This window comes from Lissotriton helveticus, chromosome 1_1 (assembly GCF_964261635.1).
Source record: "Lissotriton helveticus chromosome 1_1, aLisHel1.1, whole genome shotgun sequence".
NCBI classification, from domain to species: domain Eukaryota; kingdom Metazoa; phylum Chordata; class Amphibia; order Caudata; family Salamandridae; genus Lissotriton; species Lissotriton helveticus.
Window position 1 is genome coordinate 1,052,913,338 of NC_136057.1, and position 22,959 is coordinate 1,052,936,296.

General features: G+C 40.2%; 2 protein-coding genes across 8 annotated transcripts in view; one reads left to right on the top strand and one right to left on the bottom strand.

The window, feature by feature from the left end:
- The window catches only part of SHANK3 (SH3 and multiple ankyrin repeat domains 3), a 2,381,185-nt gene that overhangs the window by 2,207,357 nt on the left and 150,869 nt on the right, over nt 1-22,959 (top strand). Inside the window, exons 21-22 of the mRNA XM_078677930.1 lie at nt 3,857-3,962; nt 13,622-15,941. Coding sequence (XP_078534056.1) covers nt 3,857-3,962; nt 13,622-15,941 — 2,426 coding nt within the window. The remainder of the gene's footprint in view (nt 1-3,856; nt 3,963-13,621; nt 15,942-22,959) is intronic.
- The window catches only part of LOC144820423 (uncharacterized), an 858,373-nt gene that overhangs the window by 369,207 nt on the left and 466,207 nt on the right, over nt 1-22,959 (bottom strand). For 3 of the 7 annotated variants that reach the window (XM_078677933.1, XM_078677932.1, XM_078677931.1), the window contains exon 5: nt 15,943-16,831. The exons of the other annotated variants lie outside the window; for them this stretch is intronic. In XM_078677933.1, coding sequence (XP_078534059.1) covers nt 16,697-16,831 — 135 coding nt within the window. In that variant the 3' untranslated portion in view covers nt 15,943-16,696. Of the gene's footprint in view, nt 1-15,942; nt 16,832-22,959 lie in introns of those variants that run through there. 7 annotated transcript variants of the gene reach the window in all.

Here is a 22,959-nt window from a genome sequence, read left to right on the forward strand (position 1 = left end):
GGCTGTAGAATCTGATGTTGCTCCAAAACCCCCAAGATCTGTCTGTTAACGTACTTGTCAAGAATTTTTATTGAGAAAGGCAATAATAAAATCCGCTGAAAGTTGGAAAGAAAAGGGCTTTATTTTGTTGACGCAAAAGAACAATCAAATACTTTTTCCATTCCCCTGGGACCCAAGCATTGGTTAGGGAGCTATCACGTGTATCCAAAAGTGGTTTAGCTAGCTCCAAAAAGGATTAACTTTTTGTAGACAGGGTCCACGGGAGAGCCCGACATGGTGGTACTGACAATTTCTTTAAACTGTTCTACAGAGAGAAAATCCAATTGCTCTAGGCAAGGAGCTGCCGGTACAATTCCAACAGACATTAAAGGGTTCAGGTTGTCACTCGAGGCCCATAGATCAGACGCGCCAAGAGTCGGAAAGCAAACCGCCTCCCGGTCCCATTTCAGATGTAAACTCTGATGCTGAGTATACAAAAGAGTTGCATACAGCAATGATTTTATCCTCGAAATTGTTTAGCAACTCAGCAGCCAGTCCCTGAGAATAGCAGTGTTGATAGGGACGAATTCTGGGGGCCATAATCCTCTTAGCGTTTGCTTTTGTCGAGTCTACCATTCTTTTACGACTTAAGAGCAAGGCTTAACTCTGTTTTGGCAGTTGGGGAGTAAGCCACGCACCAGGCTCTTTTCAGTTTCTTACAGTCACACTTGGCCTCGTTTAAAGAGGCGATGTGCCAAGGAGTAGATGACCTTTCATACCTGTCTGCAACCTTCTTCAAAAGCAGCACTGTTTCAATGGCCAAGTTTACCCACTGAACATAATTTCTATAACAATCCGCCATATAGCCGTATTTTGAACCCATGCATTTGACACAAGACTGTCTGTAAATTTTGAAATGAATAGTTTGGCCCAGGGATGTTTCAAATGGAGACTATTAGATCTAGACTGACCAGGGTCTCCATTAATACATGGCATTAAAGTTGATCAGATAACGATCTGATGAAAGCTGTGATAAGAAGTCCTGAGAGTGCATTTTTCTTCTTGGGCCAAACATTAGATCCCTTAGACCGCTATGATGGGGGACCCCAAATGGATGGAACCTTAAAATCCACTTACTAGCTTTGCACTTCATATCCCTGAGCCTAATAATCGTACTTCCCCTTATTGCCACCCTTCACAGAGCCCTAAAAAATGACTTCTGCTTAAGGCTACCATTCCATAAGTCCTAACAACCTCTTACTATCCCTTTACGTTACTTATTCCTGCACACTAAAAACCACCAATCATCCCTTACAGGTTAGTTAGGGGCTTTTAGGATTCAGGAAGGGTAGCATTTACACAACCCATCTCTGAACCTTGCCAACCTCTTACTACCACCATAATGCTGCCCTTCCCCGAATCATCAAAAAAAAATAGCCCCCCACCCTCTTCCGCACCTCACTGTAAATGCTTTTCTCTACTTTAGAAGGAGGAATCCCCCTGGCCCTGCTCCAGGACACTTACCTTTACCCTGTAAGGAATAGAAATGTTCGATTATTTTGCAGCCACTATTTTTTTCATTCTATTTTTTCAGCAGACAACATTTTTTACACACTTGTGCAGTGTACCTTTTTTCCTGTGATATGTTCACTGCAAACCACAATTGTGGCCTCTGTCAGCACTGTAAACAAAGCACCTCGGAAAGACGTTAGCCTGAGTTGGCTTTGGTGGGTGCAAATTGGTGACTTGCAGGCCACAGTATATGTCAGCTGCAAGCAGTTAACTCACAGAGCCACCTTGCTGTATTTTAGAAAAGATTTTCTTCACAAAATGGAAAGTAGGTAAACAAAACCACCTTCCAACATGGATTTTTGGTGCACACTTAGTAAATGTATTTAGGAGGGGATGGGATAGACTCAGGCGGATAGTCAGGTTTTAATGAACAAGTTACTTGTTTTGGTAGAGACTACCTAACCACTGATTCCTCACCTTAGAATATTCCCCAGGCACTTGACTGGATCAGTACAATTTTGAGTAGTATCCTTGTGCACAGGTAGGTGGCGTTGTTAGGCTCTGGTTCAGCTGAGTTGGAATGGATGTCTCGGTGCCTACATAGACGCCATCCCCGCTTACTGGCATCAGTTACTTTTGTGATTATTTCCTTACAAAAAAACGAGGAGCCACATAAAAAACAGTGTTTTTTTCTGACCAGTGTGCAGAGACTAACAGGATCTTTTGGGTGACAACGGGGAGGATGGGAGGGTTGTGGTTAGAGTCTCTACCAGAAAAAATATTGCATAAGGTAAGTAACGGGTTCTTTTGATAGAGACTTTTAACTGCAGATTCCTTACAATAGAATATAAACCCAAATAATACCTCCCTGGAGGTGGGTCTGCATACTGGCTTAGACCAAATAGTCCTGGAGGGTCGATAAGGGGAAATGCCCATCATAGAGGACTGGGCTATCAATGCATTAGTGCTTCGAGAACGTGTGGAGTGATGCTCACATGGCAGATGTTCAGGACAGGTATCCTGCGCTAACGCAGTAGTGGCGACTTTGGCCCTGATGGAACAAGCCCATAAGCCCTCGGGGGTTTGCCTCTTTGTCAATGTGCCGCAGATTTTTATGCAGAGTACTATCCATCTGGAGATGGTCTGTTTCTGCACAGCCTTACCCTTCCTCATTCTGGCAAACCCACTGGTCTTTGGTGTGATCAGGATAGAAGTAGAGAGATATCATAGGGTCCAAACGAAAAAGTTTCTCCTCATTCTTGGAAGGATGAGGCTGAGCGTAGAATGCAGGCACATGGGCAGTATGAAAGGGATTGACTTCCTTCAGGACCAAAGCTGCACACGTTCGAAGGATACCCTTGTCTGGGGAGAAGTTGGTGTTTGGAGGGAGAACCAACAGAGCCTGAAGCTCTTTGACACTCCCGGTCGATATAATGGCCACCACAAAAACTGCCTAGAAGCATGAGGTTGAGAGGGTGAAGTCAAAGAACGCTTCAACCACTTCTTGTGCTTCTTCGATGAGGAGGTCTTGGAGTGGAAAGACAATCATCCACGGAAATGGTTCCTGGAGGGTCTCCTGATCTTGAACTGGACCAGGAACGGAGCAGAACCTTCTTTTGCAGCACCACTAGGAACTTTATTGCCCATTCACAAATCTCCTTCTGGTGCATCGGCTTGCATTCAGCTCAGGCCTTGAGTTCAGGTCCCGACCCCAGGCATCAGAAATAGACCAAGTGGGAATCGAACACAGACATCTGCCTGTGACACTTCCCACAAGGCTTGAACCCTAAAGGATTTGCAGGCGACATTTCCCTAGCACACTGGAGCGAAAGCTCAAAACATTTTGATAAAAGGTCAAATTAAGTTTGTCAAAAATTGACAGAGGTACCTCTTCGGGTCCGCGCTCTTGGTGCAGAAAAAAAGGAACTGATGTCAGCGTGCTGGGGTGCTGCCTATATAAGCACCTCAACATCACTCTTGATGTAGACGAAGAGAACACGGAGCTGAAAGACACCACCTAACGGCGCACAGAGGTACTGCTCAAGATTTTCTGGATCCAATCTCACGCGGGAGAATATTCTAAGGTGGGAAGTATTCTAAGGTGAGGAAGCTGCGGTGTTTAGAAAGCTACATCAGACACCAAAGACAAATATTGAAAGTTAGGAGAGTTGATATTACTGCAGCAGGTGGACCTACTGGCAGATCTGATGGTGTGGGTGGTCCTTAAATATTGTGTATTGTGTGTATATCTATGTACCTCAATAGGATATCCATATGTTAACCTTACCCTTACTCACTGCTTTGGCTGAGAATGCATAACTAACAAAAAAATCATACTGAGCGCTTTCATTTTTTCTGCATTTAGTCGCTGTTTGAACGCCAGGGTTTGGCAGCTCATTCCGGATACCTCACAGGAAGCGAGACGCCACACATCTCGTTACCCAAAGGAATGTCCCGAACAAAATCTGTCGGTAAGACCATAGAAGCTTCAATTGGCAAGTGTGTACCCAGTCCACTACCGGGTAGCTTTTCTCTAACAGAATATCTTTTGAGTCAAAAATACTTTTGAAGGACTGGATAATCTTTGACTGTGAAGGAACTTATTTCATATAATGGATGGTCTTTTAAACTGGCTTATTTTAACAAAGATATATCCAAGGGATGTGGCTGAATACAACAATTGTGAGATTCAAGTCACCATTATGATCGTGGTAGGTATGTCAGAGACTATGAACTTATTGGGAGGCTCTGAAGATTTAACGAGGTATAAGGTTTCTGTAGTCCCTGTAAATCATCATGTTCTAAAGTGAAAAAATTATGTCACTGAGGGTTACCTAACACTTGGCTTATTTGGTGCCAATACCCTGCAGTTCAGGTTTCAAAGTGTGCAATAAATAGCACCTCTTAAGAACTTTACCCTTTGCAAAGAGGAACAACATGCCGATTTCGATGGTTTCTGCACCAAAATCGTCATGTTCTGCCATTTACCGGGCCTTCTCATTCGGTAAATCTCTGGAGGTTTTACCTGCTGATATATACATATAGGGCCATATGTATCAACAACCTGATTTGCGATTCTCAAATAGCGATTTTTTAGAAATCGCTATTTGAGAATCGCAAATAGGGATGTATGTACAAAATCAAATTTTTTTTAGCAATTTCTTAGTATTCCTTAATTGCGATTAGCAAATTGCAAATCGCAATTAAGAAATACTTTCATATTCATTTCTATGGGCCAGGAGGCCCATAGGAATGAATGGGAAGTTATTCTCAATTTGCAATTCGCAATTTGAGAATCGCAAATTGAGAATAATTTCAAGGATGCAGGGGTGTCCAAAGGACACCCTGTTGAACCCCTGAAATTAGCATAGGCGCACATGTGGCGCACATACATGCCCTAAGGGCATGTATGTGCTTCACGTTGCACTTCGAAAAATGCAAAAAAGTGCATTTTTCAAGGAATTCACAATAATTTGCAATTCCTTAAGGCCGATTTGCATTTTTTTTAATGCTTCTTACATTGCATTTAAGGAATCGCGAAATTTGCGATTCCTTAAATGCAATCGCAAAATAAGGAATCGCAAATTTTGCGATTCCTTATTTTGCACGCAGATTTCTTTCTTACATACCATTTAGCACTAATGCGTTCGCAAACGCCGAAATTCTGCGAATTTCGGCGTTTGCGAACACATTAGTGCTTGATACATATGGCCCATAGATATTTACCTCTGAAAAGTCCAATCCACTCATAATTGTGGCACCTCTGCAGGTACCGCAATTTAGCACAACACTCGTAATCGAGACCTTCGTCTAATTTCGTGTTTCTCTGATGGTAACTCCAATGCTGAAGCAAGATTTTAGGGCCTCTGCCATGCTCAAATCAGAACCCCAATACTATCAGCATGTTTTACCTGCTGAAATTTATCTTGGGGATGCAGATTTTATTGCACCATGCACTATAAAATCTGCACAGCTCATAATTTAGATATGTGTAGAATTAGCAGTTACCCTATGAGTAACCTGCCACCTAGTGACAGGAACTAAACTGCTTTTCAAAGACGATATTGATATGCCTTGCACATATAAACATGACTTGGGCCCAATACTGTGCGCATATGTGCACATTCTCTCCTTAACCCTTTTCTTTTTTATTAAAGAAAAGAAAGCTATCAGGGTGATATACTTGACCAGTGGCATAGTGGTCAAATGGAAGATCAAAAAACAAGAGTGTAGAGCATTTTGACTAGCACAAATGTGGTCATCCTACAGGCGACTTACATGTTGGCTATCCGATATCACCAAAATGTGGGTACATTGGACAGAAAGAGTCAATCATGATCCAAAATTCAGGGTTCATCCAATAATACATAATAATTCAGTCTAATGAATTGCTTTAAAAAAATACTCTCAATCGTCTCACAAAATATGGTTTGAAAAAGCGTTTTTGTTACTAGAAAACAAAAACATGTTTCAGAATCATTATGCTTGTTCAGTGCAGTAAATTATACAAAAGTGAAAACCAACCCTTAATATGGGTTGTTCTATTGGCTAACGTATATTTAAGTGATATATCATGATTTAGTACAAGGAAAATTGTGGTCCAGGCACTGTTTTTTTCCAGACTAGATTATACGAATATCTTGTACCTGGGGCTGCCTGGGTATCTGCTCAAATGTTTGCAGGTAGTTCAAAATGCAGCGGCGAGATTGGTTCTGTTCTAAATCCCAGGACACATATGTCCCCTCACCTCAGTGCCCTGCACTGGCTACCAGTGGGAAAGAGGATTACATTTAACTCTTTGACGCTTACTTCAAAGCCTTACATGGCGTGGGTGCTGGCTACCTCAGGAAGAAAGTTTCCCATTACTCGTAATCCAGAACTCTGAGGTCTTCAAAGAATGGCTGGCCTCTGTACCCAGGATATGTCGAGCTCGATCTGGAGGAAGATAATTCAGGTTTCTGGGGTCCCAAGCCTAGAACCTGCTCCCGGCGTCCCTCAGAGCCATAACGGGTCTGGCTGTTTTCAGGAAACTAAGGGCACTTGGGAAGGTAGCTAGAGACTATTAGCGCTGGGCCACTCTGGCTGATTAGCCGTGCGCTCTATAAATGCGTTTCATTCATTCTTGATAAAGTTACTTACACAAGTTTTCTTAATGTTTATCTTAACTAAGTTTTTAAACACTGAGGGGCATATTCACGAGAATTGTGGAGCAGTGCAGTGCAGCAAGTTACCTTGCTGCACTGCCCTGCGTCTCAAGAAATGGACAGGAATGTGCTGTATTTATCCAATACAGCGCATTCCTATCCTTTCACTCTGCGCTGGTGCAGTTTCGGCAATCTAACCCCAAAGCAGGTACCCTTGCACCATAGTGCAATGGTGCCAGTGTTGTAGGCAGGATTGATTTTATTTAGGATGGGGCACCCACAAAAACAATCCATCGAGCCGTTTCTCTCATTCTATGTGTGGTGCAGAATGCAGCACACATAGAAGGTAAAAACAGGGAGTAATAAAGATATTTCTCCTTGTTACACCTCACCTGGGAGGCGAATTGTTTTTGCGCATTCCCAGAATGCGTCATAAACCATGGGATTTGCGTGGGAACACCTATTGCAATGCCAATCGAAGTCCTCCCTTGCGCAGAGTAATTTAATCAGCAATCTGCACTGTGTTGCATTACTCCATATTTTTTAAGCCATTCACAGCCACAGAAAGTGGTTTTGCGTGGCTTCATAAATATGGATTAGAGTTTGTATGTTGTGCATGTACCACACTTGGTGGTGCAAGCATGACACAAAGCCGTCCTAAATATGCCCCTGAATATCTCCACATCTGTGCACGATCCCAGACCACTTTATAGAGAGAACAGATTCTCCAATTAATAAAATGAAAGACTCTATAATCACCACATTTTATTGTTATTCTTTTAGGAAGTTTCAAACTAACTACAATTTGGGTTTTATTAGTAAATTGGAAAGGCGTTCCTCTCTTGGAGAAGGTCAATTCTACTTTTTATTCCAATCGAAGTAAAGTCATTAAAAACTGCTGGAGAACCTGTCCTACCAGAGCCCTATACTCTCATTAAACATGGGACCTGATTTAGAGTTTAGCAATCAGGGTAATTTGTCACAAATGTATCAGAGCATCCTGTTGGCTAAACCCTCATCATGCCCACTCTATTTAGAGTTGGGTGTCCCATCATCTCTCAGTCGGCTGTTCCCTTCCTGGAATCGGAGTAAAGACATCAGACTAACTACCCAATTTAAAGCTGGCAGTTTGATATTCTTTTTTTCTATCCATCACCACTTGGGAAAGCCTGGCAGTATCGAAGAGAAAACAAACATAATGACTGTGTGGTTAGGAATGGTTATGGTATATGTCACTGCACTAAAAGTCGTTCCAAGATACAGGTTCTACACTGCCTAGGTTAATCGCTCCAAAGAAAACCCAGATTTTAAATGAACATTCCAAAGTAGTGGGAGAAGCACTCAGTAAATGTAACCACAATTTTGCAGTAAAATCTAATTGTCCCATAATCGAAACAGACTTATTAGTCAAATCTCAAAATGAACAAATATCTTCATCTTGACAAATATAAGCAGAACATAGACACAGCAAACACATTATGTCCAGAGGGCAGAGGGACTTCTTCAGAGCTGATAAAAACACATAAAAAAACAATAAGCCAAGTCTAAAATCTTGAGGGGTCGATCAAATACAGCACGCATAAAAAGTGCAATCATCCTAAAAACACACACGCTTAAAAACATGGTACCTATGTGGCATACTTCCATCTATCTTGGGCCATAAAACCAAAAAAAAAAGTTTAGTCCAAATCAAAAGTTAAACACCTGAAATATACAGAATTTTGTTTTTTACATTATTCCACAGATACATATTTCACAATTCTCAAGGGCAACCTTTGTTGCATCATCAGCAATAGATAATCACGGTCATTAACTCAATGTCTCTCATTGTGCAATTAACATGCATACACTCATTAATATTTATCAACATGGCCTGAGATTATAGACATTCAATCTAAGTAGAGACAGACGGTCACTATCCTAATCCTAAAGCAAACATAATTTGTTTCATTTAAGTTAAAAAGTACAGAAATTCATATTAGTGGCATGAATTTTGTAATTGTCTACGCCAACTATCATGTTAAACCAACAGCATATTGGCCCTTCTTTTAACAAAAGCCGCAAATAAATCAAGAGGGTTCAATTATATGTGTCTTACAACATCGATTTCAATCCAAACATGTATGTCTATATTTTATCAGTATTCCTCATCAAATTTAACAACTGCAAGTGTCCCCTGAAAAAGATAGTATTATGTTCAAAAACATGTGCATAAAAAAATTGTAATGAAATGGTATTTGCTGTTAATATGACTTTAAGAGTAACACAGCTAGAGAGATTTGATTTTTGGAATACGCTAATTTTACAGCCTCGATCTGAGTGAAAACAGTGGACACCAATCCCTACATGACTCATATCAAGTAAATATATATCATATAACGACAGCATCAGAATATTTCTTACTATCCCAATCAGTCTAGCGGGAGACAAGCAGAACAGCTATATTGCATTGATCTGAATAATTACGGTGGATGTTAATCCCTACACGACTCATATTAACCACTTGGCTGCTAAGGGGTATGCATGTAGGTCCATTGACTTTCCATTGAAATCAATGGGAACTACATGACGAGTTACCCTTGTCATTAGCACTGAAGGGGTTAAATAAATATATATTGTATAACAAAAGCATCAGGATATGTCTGACTATCCCGAACAGTCAAGAAGCATACCAAAGGACTCATTCTCACTCCACTGATTTGTGTGGCAATTTATATATATATATAAAAAATCTTTATCAATGTCAGAGAACGTGAACTTATTTCTTAGGCAATTGCTAGGTCTTCCCACTAGCTCTCCATTAACACTGCTCAGGATGGACCTAGGGATTAGCCCTATAGCAGATGTAGCCTCTTCTAGACCCCTCCTATATTGGCGACGCCTTTGGAGTACATCCGAATTAGCCGAATACAAAGAGTAGTTAAAGGACGTTATGAGGCTTCAAGGGACACGGAAACTCCCCTGGTTAGCTTATATCAGGAACACTTGTCAGGCTTTCGGGAGGGTAATCATGTGGACATCCCCACAAGAAATCTGTTCTAAGATTTCTAGAAAGGCACTACTTGAGTCCTTTAGCGAACTTAAACTGGCCCAACTATGGTGGGGGACCCAGCCTGGTTGTCTAACTTCTAAGTTCTTTGAAGTAAAGCAGCAATACAGGCTAAAATTGGCCCTAGATTACATTCAACCGCATCTAGCAAAGAAACTTCTTCTTCAATTTAGACATGGGGCGCTCCCGCTTCAAACATTTACTAACAAGTGGCAGGGCGCCCACACACTAGATTGTCCAGGGGGTGACCGAGCTGAGGAAACCGAAATGTACCTTCTCTTTTTCCCGCCTATGGGCAGTCAAGGTCTCGGTGGTTGCTACAATTGTGCAGGAACATGGGGATTAGACATTGCACAGAGGAGTTTAGGCTCTTTAAGTATGAAACCGACTTACCTATTTTGTTCTCCATCTTGCGGTTCTTATACTCTATGTGGTGCATTGGTAGAGCTATTCTAAAGAAAATCCCCACAGGAAATTTTTAGCTCTACAGCAACTTTTATTTACGCTATGTTACGTACCAATCAGAACAACGTGGTACGCACACATTGTATTGTATGTTTACCCCCACTGTAATTAACCCACCTCCTAGTTGTTTTTAATTATACAATTTTAGTTGTTTTAAAGCGGATTTCTACCATTGCTTTTTAAATATTTATTAGATAAAGACAAAGTTTTTAGTACCTAATAGGTGTTTTAACCCTTAATGAAACAGTCATTCGCTATAATATGTCCCATTGCTCCCCCTCTTACAGCCAATGTAGAAATTATATATCTTTTTGTACAACACACTATATCGTGCCATAGAACTCTGAGCAGGTATGAGGGAGTCAATCCAAGAATGCAGTCACAATTTGCACATTCGAATCCCATTCAAAGTGTTTTAACTAAATAACACAGAAACAATGTATGTAGCTTCTATGATGATATACTTTATTGTCTTTTGCTAAAATGTACTGTACTGTTTTTAAGTGCGGTTATGGCCTGTATGGCCGAAATAAAGCTTTCTTTGATTGATTGATTGATATATATGTATATAAAAAATCGTTAAATAAACATTATATCAAGCAAAGATATATTGTATTGATTTAAACTAGATTTGATCAGGTGACCTAGGACTAACGTTCAGAAATCCAGATTAACATGGTGATATAATTCTTTTAGCATCATGTTACTAATGCTGATAGCTACCTTTGCTGATAGAGGTGTTGATTGCTATTCTAGCAGCTATTGAGATACAGAACAGCTTAAAGGTCAGCAAATGTTATATCATACACACATGTATTACCTTGTATATCCATGTGAAACAAGTTTCTGTAATCATGTGCCTAAAGGGAGTCATATTGGATGCTTGGCAAAGATATAAGCTTAACCCGGAAGTAGTACACTACCAAATTGGGTGCATTAACTAACGCACAGGAAAGTTGAGGCCATCTTGAAAGAGTAATTAATTTTAATATCATGATTTAAATTAAGAAGACCTGTGTGGTTAAGTGATTGCTTGAAAAGCTGAGTATCCAATATGGTGCCCTTTAGAGATGTGATTACAGACACTGGGTTTGCATGGAAATACAAGGTAAAAAGATGAATGACTATAATTAATTAATCTTACAATCTGCCTATTACTTAACTCGTTTAAGATTTTCTTCTGTAAAGAGTAGTTACAAATGCAGAAGTGATTTATGTTGTTATGGATGCAGCAGCGAAAGAAGAAAAAACTGTTTTTGTGACTGCTTGTAATATTTTTGTATTTCGAAGGCTGCTTGTTAAAGTAGCTATCAGCACAAGTAACATGGTGTTTGAGTAATTACATCACCATTTTAATGTGTTTTTAAATTTTTTAGTTTAGATCACTAAATCAACTCCGGTTGAGAGGATACACAATATATGTTTGTAAGATAGAACGTTTGCTGAATTGTAAGCTCTTTTTAACTCAATATCAGCTAGAAAAGTAGTCAACATCTGTGTCAACATAGGTAGCTATCGGCATAAGTAACATGGTGCTAAAATAATTATATCACCGTGTTAATGTGGACTCCTGAACCTTAGTCCTAGGACCCCTAATCAAGTCCGGTTTAGATCATATACAATACATGTTTGCTTGATATAATGTTTATTGAATTATTTTTCTGATTTATAAATTGCCTGATGCACCAGTTGAGTGGGAATGATTCTGCTGGTATGCTTCTTGACTGTTCAGGGGAGTCAGACACATCCTGATGCTTTCATTATACAAGATATATATTTTTTCTTTATCTGTCAAGTAGGGATTACCACCCAACATTTATTCAGATCAATGTAATGTAGCTGTTCTGTTAGTGCGTCTCTTGACTGTTCGGGATAGTCAGGCATATCCTGACACTTTCGTTATATGATATATATTTTTGGGATAGAAGTTATGTAAGGATTGCTGTCCGCTGTTTTTACTCAGCTCAAGGCTGCAAAATTAACGCACAACAAAAATCTAATCTCTCTAAATGTGTTACTCTTTATGTCATATTAAAAGCAAATACCACTTCATTACAACTTTGTATACACATGTTTTTTAACATAATATCTTTTTAGGGGACTTTTGCAGTTATTAAATTTGATAATGAAAACTGATGAAATATAGACATACAGGTTTGGATTAAAATCAATGTGGTAAAACACATAATATTGAACCCTCTTGATTTTATTTGTGGTATTTCTTGAAAGGAGAGCCAATATGACTGATGGTTTAACATGATAGTTGGCGTAGACAATCCTGAAAATCATGTAAAAAATATGAATTTCTGTACTTTTTAACTTAAATGAAACAAATTATACCTGCTTTAGGATTAGGATAATGGTGGTGTGTCTCTATTTAGATTGAATATCTATAATTCAGGCCATAATGGTGATAAATATTAATGAGTGTATGCATGTTAATTGCACAATGAGAGACAATGAGTTAATGTTTGTGATTAGAAGTATATCTATTGCTGATTGATGCAAAAAGTGTGCCTATGATAATTAATTGTAAAATATGTATCAGGGGAATAATGTAAAAAAGAAGGAAAAAAATCCTATATTATGATGTTCTACCTTTGGTTAGGACTGAACTTATTTGTGGTTTTATGTCCTAAGATTACCTGTATGTGTTTTAGGATGCTTGTGCTTTTTGTGCCTGCTATATATGATTGCACAACTCAAGATGTTATCCTTTACTTACTGTCTTTTATGTGCTTTCTATCAGCCCTGAAGAAGTCCCTCGGCTGTCTGGAAAAAAACACATTGGCTGTGTCTATGTTCTACTTATATCTGTCAAGATGAGAATAAAGAATGTATTTTGGACCCTTTGTGAATATTTGTACATTGTGAGATTTGACTAATAAGTCTATTTTGATTATGAGAGAAAATCAGATTTCACTGGAAAATTGTGGGTACATTTATTGAGAGTTTCCCCCACTACTTTGGAAGAAAAATAATGGCCCCCATGCCCAGTGAAAACATTCCCTGGGTGTGGGGTCTTTAAGTATATATATATTTTTTAAACGTTCTCTTTGAGCCATCAGGCAGTTCACCAAACATTTGGTACAGAGATCACTGCAGGGCTGGCTCTAAATATGGCGCTCTTTGGTCTATCAGGGTGGCAGACGTAATGTCCCCTACCCTGACCGACAGAATAAAGATCACCATACAGGTCCTTGATATGCAATTTTAAGATAGCACAGATTCACAGTTGAGTTTCATCACTCTTCCTGTGTTAGATGAAGACTCTTTGAACACATCTGTCCATTCTAGCATGTTCCCCTAAATGCATATATGATTTCCTGGCAAACAGCAGAACTCTGCCTCACTTGAAAATAGTTCTAATATCCTTATGGTAGTATTACCCTTTTACTGCTCAGATGAAGTATTTCATGTAAACTTACATGTATGTACACAGTGTCTGATTTAGTGTGTCATCTCTTGGCAGGAGAAGATGAGAAACTTTCAGCCTCCCTTCTGGATGGAAAATTCCCCCGGAGCACATCAATGCAGGATACAGTTAAAGAAGGACAAGCAATTCCACCCCCACCTCAGACAGCAGCCCCCTCTCCTCCTTCTCCTTATTACTATGACACAGCTGCACCACCATCTTTCTCACCCCCTCCACCTCCCGGGAGAGTGTATGAGACCATAAGATCTAGCTTTAAGCCAGCTCTTGAGGCTAAACTTCATGGCTTTCCACAAGTTATCAGCACAGCAGAAATTTATGATCCAGGAAGGACTTCCATCCCACATCCAGATAGGCAGAAACGAGCCCGCTCTATGATCATTCTCCAGGATTCCTCTCACATCCCAGTTGAACCTACTGAAATCCCCCGACCTGGACCTTCTTCCACCCCACCTGAAAAGCTAAAACGGAAAGGGCGCGTAATTGACAATCCCTACGCCAACATGGGTCAGTTTAATGTAAGCTTGTTCGCCCCTACGAAACCTCATAGGAAAAAGACTCCATTGGTGAAACAGCTGCAAGTGGAGGATGCTCAAGAAAGAGCAGCACTGTCCCTTGCAGGAAGCTTTTCTAGAGACCCCTCTCCCACACGCAGAAGTCCTCGCCAAAGTGTGATGGACCTGCAACAGCAGTTAGGCATGACCCAAGCTGAGCAGCTTAGCAGCCCCTTTGCCACTGCCCTTGCTACTGTAATGAAGGACAGAGAACGACGTCTTGATGAGAAGCGGAAATCCACTGTCTTCCTATCCGTGGGGGCTATAGAAGGAAGTTCCCCCACTGCTGACTTGCCATCCTTGCAGCAGTCCAGGTCTGTTGATGAGCGATTGCTAGGAAGCCGAGATGTGCTGCTGCCTTCCCCCGTCTCAGCTTTAAAGCCATTGATCAGCAGTTCATCTTCAACCTTCATCCATCCTCTTACAGGAAAACCACTGGATCCAAATTCACCCTTAGCACTTGCGCTGGCCGCAAGGGAGAGGGCCCTAGCCACCCAAGGCTCATCAAGGTCTCCAACCCCGGTCAAAAGCCCTGATTCTGACAGAGCAACACCCCTGTTTGTGGACATCCAAACCAAAGAAACAGAAAGGGGAGGGTTGGAAGGATTAATATCACCTGCATTCTCTCCTGGAGGCAAAGCCTATGAGCCAGCTCATGGGGCTGTGTCCCCAATACAAGGCCATTGGGGTACCCCTTCTACACTGAGAAAAGAGATGGAGATGCGAGCAGAAAAGCCTGAAAAGGAAGAGAAGAAACATGAAGATTTGAAGACTATGATAATTAGTATAGTAGATACATCTCAGCAGAAGACTGCGGGTCTAATTATGGTCCATGCAACTAGTAATGGCGAGGAGATAGGACTTGGAAGGAAAGAAGAGAGACCAGCAGTTACTGACGTACCCAGAGAACCAAGTCACTTACAAAGAATGGAGATTCAGCCCAGTCCTGTGAGCAAGCCTCCACTCAGCCCGATGTCTGCTAAGACACTTGGGCAGGGAAGCTCTGAGGAAGACGTAGAGCCATATACAGTTTCTCTGCCACCTGCTCAGTTGTCTTCAAGTGATGAAGAGACAAGGGAGGAGTTGGCCAAGATTGGACTGCTGCCTCCTCCGGATGAGTTTGCAAATGGAGTATTGGTCACCAAACCTGGCACACCAATTAGCCAACTGGCTAAGCCTACAACGCCATCCATACCAGCGGCAGCAGTAGCACCTTCTACCACTGGTGGAACACCCTCAGGGAAGCCCTCTGATGCCTCCGTAGCCCCTGAGTCTGCTGCTGACTCAGGGGTGGAAGAAGTGGACACCAGAAGTTCTAGTGACCATCACTTAGAGACTACAAGCACCATCTCCACAGTCTCCAGCATGTCCACACTGTCTTCGGAGAGTGGGGAACCCACTGACACATACACTTCCTTTGCGGATGGACAAACTTTTATACTCGATAAGCCACCAGTGCCTCCTAAGCCAAAACTCAAGTCCCAGCTCAGCAAGGGGCAGGTTACTTTCAGGGACCCACTTTTGAAGCAGTCTTCGGACAGCGAGCTCTTCTCCCAGCAACACGCAGCCACTCTGGCCTCTACCAGTATTGGCCGCCCACGCTACCTCTTTCAAAGAAGGTCCAAGCTATGGGGGGATCCTGTAGAGAGTAGACCAACACATGGGTCAGAAGAAGACAAGCCAACTGTGATCAGTGAACTCAGTTCCCGGCTGCAGCTGCTGAATAAGGACACAAGATCATTGGGCGAGGAACCCACAGGTTCAACTTTGGATCCTGGCAAAAAGTCTCCAGTGGTTGCTGCACGGTAAGAACTTTCTCTAGTCTCTGACCAACAGCATAGACTAGGAGACTCTTGTGGCAATATCTGCATGTAGAGGGAGGGAGTAAATAAGTGGAGATGTGATAATGAAGTTCCAACCTCACTTAGACAAGAGAATTCTTAAAAGGTAAGAGACATCAATGTGCGCAAAACATTCTAATAAGACATGGGTGAACTACTTTCAAAATGATATTCAGTCTCATCTTAGCTTAAAATTAGATTAATTGCATGCTAAATTCCTCTGCTCAAATTCCTTAACCAATCTCCACCTTCCTAATTTTCTATTATTCTTTCTTTTGCTGTTTCATCTTATTCCTCCTGTTCTCCTAATCTGTTTCACCTACATATGTAAATTGGTAGTTTTTGCACTGGTTTGGGGCAGTCCTCTTGAGAATTCCATTCCATACATTAAGCTCCTAGGTTTTCTTAAGCAACAATGCTCATACCCACCAAAGGTTTTGTGGAAACTCACAGACAACTTACCATTGACATCAAAGTATGTACAACAAGCAACGTATTACTTTAATACTGTTGTAACATTTCTTTTGTAATAAGCTGCACATATAACAAAGTCAAAAGTTTTTATTCAATTCTCAAAATATGTTTAGACAGGTATGTGATTCCTATATAAGCAAACAACAGATCTGTGACTATAAGTCACATATTCCAATTTACTGAGTAAGGGGCAGCATTCACTTCTACTTGCAGGTACCATTTGACATGGAGGGAAACTGTCATGATCAACTATACCAGTAGTCAGCCCCTTTGCCTTCCAGTAGCCTAATAACCTGTGCAGCAAGTGAAACACCAGACACAGGAGAAATAGGAAAAGTGGTAGGGAAGGAAGAACCACTGGTGTCTTCTCTGGTGGAGTGCTGTAATACAAATAGTATTAAACATATGTAAACACAGTGAATAATAAGAGTTTGTCAGTCTTATAAATTCATTCATACCACGCAATGTCCTGGAAGTAGGGGGAACAAGAGGATGCGGACTCCAAGAAGAGATTTGATTGGCATTTCAAAGGATGCACAACTGAATATCAATAGTAAGCTCAATCAGAGGAGAATGTTGAATGGAAGAAGAACCAGAGGGAACGGCAAAAACAATAAAGGTGCAATCATAGAAAAAAACAGGTGCAAACTAGATGGGACAATTACGCTCAAACACACTCAGTTGCCAGGCAAGGAAGTAAAGTTCTTTCTGTCTTCGAGCTATTCTGGCACTGATAGAACGCAAGAGGAAATAAACCTATCGCCATCTTGGAATGGTTTGTTTCAATCCCACAGACTGGTAGTGGTAGCCATCTTGCTTTGGGAAAGGTGCTGCCTTTTCCACCCATCATAACCATAATAAGCCCACTGAGCACCACAACCTCCAACTCCCACTTTAGCCACCTTTGCACTGCCTACCTCCCACCACTAGCCTACATGTTTGTCTACCATGGTGTTTACCTCCTTGTTTGGATGTAGGATCTGAGTAAGATTTCAGGTGAGTCCCACCAGAAATGCACTAGATGACTAGGTTTTCTGTAGTCCCATGTCTGGATTGTTAATGTGTTGAACACCCAAATAGTTAGTGTTCACAAATATTTATAATGTCTTTTCTAACAACCACTGCACTTCTAGATTGGCATTTGTGTCTTTCAAGAGTAGTTGTGCAATGAATGTGGGCAAGTGCACATAAACCCGCTATTATTTTACAGCGACTTGAGAAGAAGGAATTTTTCCATCTGCAGACTTTATTTCAATATGAAGAAAAAAGGAGAAAATTATACACATGTAGCTGCAGCTTTACTCTGCCGCTACCCCTGTGAATTCTCTGCAAGCAGAGAGTGTGCAGTTGAAGGACTAGAGTTCGCTGACATGTCCGTAGAAAAAACATCATCCTCTCCAGCTTTGTAACCCTGCAATGAGTCACATCTGTGTGGTGAGACTCCAGAAATATTAATGTCCCCCAAACAAACACACAAATGGAAAGAAAATGACAAGAAGGGTCAAATAAAAGTGATGCTTTTCTTAAAATGTTTGAGCTTGTACCATCTCTTGAGCTTGTACCATCTCAGTCCAAACAGCATCATGGGAACCATCTCAGCTATTTTCTCTGCTCTATTCTACCAATTGTCAACTGGGTAGAAATGAGGTCTTCAGTCACGGAATGGGATGGTTGGTTATGAAACTGGCTAGGGTATGAATCAGGGCAGATACTCTTGCTACAGAACTACCTTACCTTACAGTAACTTTGCCTTTTCTAGTAACCCTAAAATACATTTTGTAGTAATGACATACAAGTGAGGTGGGTAATGCAGTCGCCTGTCATCTGGAGATACTTTTGAGAAATGCTTGCCTGACTAGGCTAATGGCTTGTGCACCTGAGGCTAGTCAGCAATACCTAGAGAATGTGTCATCTGATTTCGATGTTGCAGCTCTGAACATTTACAGTAACAGCACATTTCTTAGAAGGACAATTTCAACAACCCATGGTTTGCTTATTTTTCAAGTGTTCTCTTCATCCTTTTATGCTCTTACCTTTCATCACACCTAACTGGGAAAAGGGAAGGGGTGTCTGTGATATAAATGTCATCATCCACTATATTAACACCTTGGCTGCTAAGGGGTTTTCCCCTCCTGCGCTAACATTCTTAGTATACCATTGTTCATGACAAAGCCAGCTCGTCATAAGCACAGCTCAACCGTGCCTCATGACGAGCTGGCCTTGTCATGAGCATCGAACAGGTTAAAGAATAAGGCGCATACTATGGCATCAAGATTCTGTACTCTTGTTCTCCAACATCTCACTGTATATTGGATGGCACGAAGACATTGATTTAAAGGGCTTATGTAAAGCCTGGCATTAGAAATGTCATACAATATGCTAATGCATATTTTTTTACCTTACTAATTCGACCTGGATGGCATTGAGCTTATCCTATATATATATATATATATATATATATATATATATCACCTCCACGTTGGTTCACAGCACGGGATTTCTGCAGCGCTCATGCATGTGCGTTGTCCTGCGGCTGAACCCACGCCGCTCAATTATGCCAAAAACTTTTCCTCATCAAAGGAAAAACGGGTCGCACAGCCAGATTTGATTATAACAGCAATCTTCTTTTATTACTAAGTATCACAGGGCAATAGCGCAACTGATCTACGCGTTTCGGTGTCTCTCCACCTTGCTCACGATCAACAGGGTTGCCCCACCCCTTTACTTTTTAAAGATTACATTTTTTTCTTTACTCTCATTTCCTGTCACATGTTGTCCCAAGGATTCTGGTCCTTGTAGTTTACAACTTGTTATTTACAAAAAAAGTCAACCTTTATAGTGTTCAAAGGGATGTTATTAACCAAACATCTTTGTCTTAGTTCTTTGTTTGTCCAGTGTATGTTGCCTTCCAATAGGCCGTGTTTATTATTGTTATGCCTTCCAATAGGCTGATTTTGGGTTTATGGCCACTGCTGGACAGTAGTATGTTTGAATTCTTTTATACTATTTCTGCTTCATAGGTGCACATATAGTTCCTCCGATTGATTTAATCCATTTGGATGCAGGCTCCTCAGATTAATGATGAATCTCGATTCTGCTTGCCTCAGTTTTCTCTCCCGATCACCTCCACGTTCTCCTTTTGGAATTGTTTGTATGCCATAAAATTTTAATTTTTGCCAGTCTGCCTGATGGTATTGTTCCATGTGTTTTGCTATGGCATTTGACCGGTCAAATGCCATAGCAAAACACATGGAACAAACAATTCCAACAACAACAACATACACTGGACAAACAAAGAACTAAGACAAAGATGTTTGGTTAATAACATCACTTTGAACACTATAAAGGTTGACTTTTTTTGTAAATAACAAGTTGTAAACTACAAGGACCAGAATCCTTGGGACAACATGTGACAGGAAATGAGAGTAAAGAAAAAAATGTAATCTTTAAAAAGTAAAGGGGTGGGGCAACCCTGTTGATCGTGAGCAAGGTGGAGAGACACCGAAACGCGTAGATCAGTTGCGCTATTGCCCTGTGATACTTAGTAATAAAAGAAGATTGCTGTTATAATCAAATCTGGCTGTGCGACCCGTTTTTCCTTTGATGAGGAAAAGTTTTTGGCATATATATATATATATATATATATATATATATGTATATATATATATATATATATATATATATATATATATGTTATATATATATATATATATATATATATATATATATATATATATATATATATATATATATATATGTAAAAGCAAGCGTCCCGAGATGAGAGGAGCGACAAAGGCTGGTGCTGGCGGCGAGGTTCAGGACACCCTCGCAAAACAATGTTTTCAACAAGGATTCTTCAAAGAAGACGCCGCACACTACCTCGATTATATTGACTTATATATTTATTTTCTGTAGGTTCCCCACCTACGCGTTTTAGACAGGCAAACTGTCCTTGATCACGGTTAACAAACACGTGTCCATCATTTGTGTTTACCTTAAATACATGCAAACTCCACTAAGCTATTATGATGCATTGTGGGTTCAGTAGTTTTTAGGTTTTACAATTTGTAGTTGCTTTTTTAACTAACAATGCGCTGTTGCAAGCCGGATAGCGGCATTTTCGCGACCAACTGGAATTTTATGATTAAATATTATCGGTTGCGCTCGGACATATGGCATAGTGTCATAACGTCTCAATCTGTTTATTGTTGAGCATTTAGCAAAAATGCAAAGCGCAAGTTATTGCAGGGAAGAGTTAAGGACTGAGTGTCCATATTTGAGTTACGATTACTGGTTAAGTGCCAAATGACTTATTTGAGATGTCTGAGACAATTTGGGCTGAGTGCCTCGTGTTCCAGTTATGTCGTTCAATGCTTTGATCAAACAGCTGGCACAGCGCAAAGATAAAACTTCTATTGTTATTTGTCACATATATTGCACTTTGATCAATCATACGAGTGAATATTTTAAGAAACAGAGATTAATTGTCTATAATGGTATTTAAGGTAAACACAAATGATGGACACGTGTTTGTTAACCGTGATCAAGGACAGTTTGCCTGTCTGAAACACGTAGGTGGGGAACCTACAGAAAATACATTTATAAGTCAATATAATCGAGGTAGTGTGCGGCGTCTTCTTTGAAGAATCCTTGTTGAAAACATACATATATATATATATATATATATATATATATATATACATATATATATATATATAAGGATAAATATATATATAAATATATATATATATATATATATTTAGGATAAGCTCAATATATATATATAGTTCATTAAGTCTTTATTTCGATTATAAAACAATAAAAGACATTGCAATCAATTAAAAAGTTAAACAAGTTAAAAATGCTTGATTGAAAGGGATCGAGTCAAGGCAGAACTAACATTAATATAAAGCAATCATAATAAGATGTTTGAAATTAAGTAATAATATATATATATCCACATCTAAAGGTCGCCCCAATGGAAGAAGCCGCAAGGTCGGAATTATGTTTCTTCCATATATATATATATAATAAGCCATTCCTAATGCCAGGCTTGTGTTTCATTATCATAAACAGGTTTATTCCAATAAGTGTTTGGACGCTGAGTGTAAACTGATGTATTCTGATTATTACGAAATGCACAGCCACCTCCGCTTAACCAATAATCTGTTTGTATGAGGTACCAAGGTCCATCACTGATCATCTCGGAGGAATTAAATAATCCTCTTGTATGTATTGCAGTGACCACTATTTAGAATAGTTGCAGTAATATACACATGCGGACATTTGCACCTTATTATGTCCACTTGTCTTTATTCCGTATCAGGAGAGAACTCAAGTCCCCTGAAAAATACATTCTCCTGGTAGCTCCGACCGCAAGGGAGTCTTATCACGGCCAAACTCTCAGGAAAACTGGATCAGGAGGGAGCACAACCCTGCCTAGAAGCAAGGAAATGCAAAACTACTGCTGAAAGTTGCAAACATAGTAACACAACACCCTGATATAGGAATATTACGGTTTGACCAACAGAAACTGGGTAAATCTACCAGCGTCATGTCCACCAGGTTTTCACTTTGTGGTCATATTTGTAGGCATGCATGCCTATAAAATATTGTCAATACAGCAATGTGCTGGGTCGAGATCCCATGGTGGCCTACAGCACCACATGCCTTCAGTACACATTACAAACCAAGCATAACAATAATTCAGTAAATGTCCAATGCCATGGTACCAGGCATGATATGGGAGAAAGACTTCTAATGGCTGAAACAAGCTGGTGTCCAAGGGACTACAAGTTTAGGATTAGTAAGCATATAAAAAAAAGAACAACAAGAATTAATTTAAACTTCTTAACTTCCCAGTTTGGTTAAAGAATAAATATTGTGCATACTTTAATGAATTTGAACTATTTAGTAATTAATATCCAATGATAACGTGTTACAAAGAAAACATTATGTAAACATCATGCTGAATCTTGGAATAATCACAGTGTGATGTGCCCAGTGCAATCATAACTCTTAAGAAACTAAGAATCCTTTACTAATTCTTTACCAAGCATACTGCTCAGCTTACTAGTTCCCTGTTTCACTGTCAGTTATCTTTACTGGTCTTGTCTGTTGTCATCAGACATCTCACTTGTCAGACTTATAACTCCAGTAAATATCTGCAGCTCAAAACTCTTCAGCCCCAGATACTTTAATCAGCTCACTGGCGCATACTTATTATTTAACTGGCATATTCATGAGCTCGCTAATCCTTTGTGCCAACAATGCACATCTTCCGCACTACCTATATCATCCCTGTGTCTATTCAGTTGTGTTCTTCAGCTAATTAATAATCACTGTCTCGCAAAAATAACTTGATCAGTTTATTAGAGCAACCTGTAGTTTGAATCACCTCGATAAACCTGTCGTCAAAAGATAGCTTCATCGCTCACCACCACCACTTGTGTCTTTAGAATTCCCTTTCATCTGCATACTACTATTCAGATATTCAGCAGGCATCTAT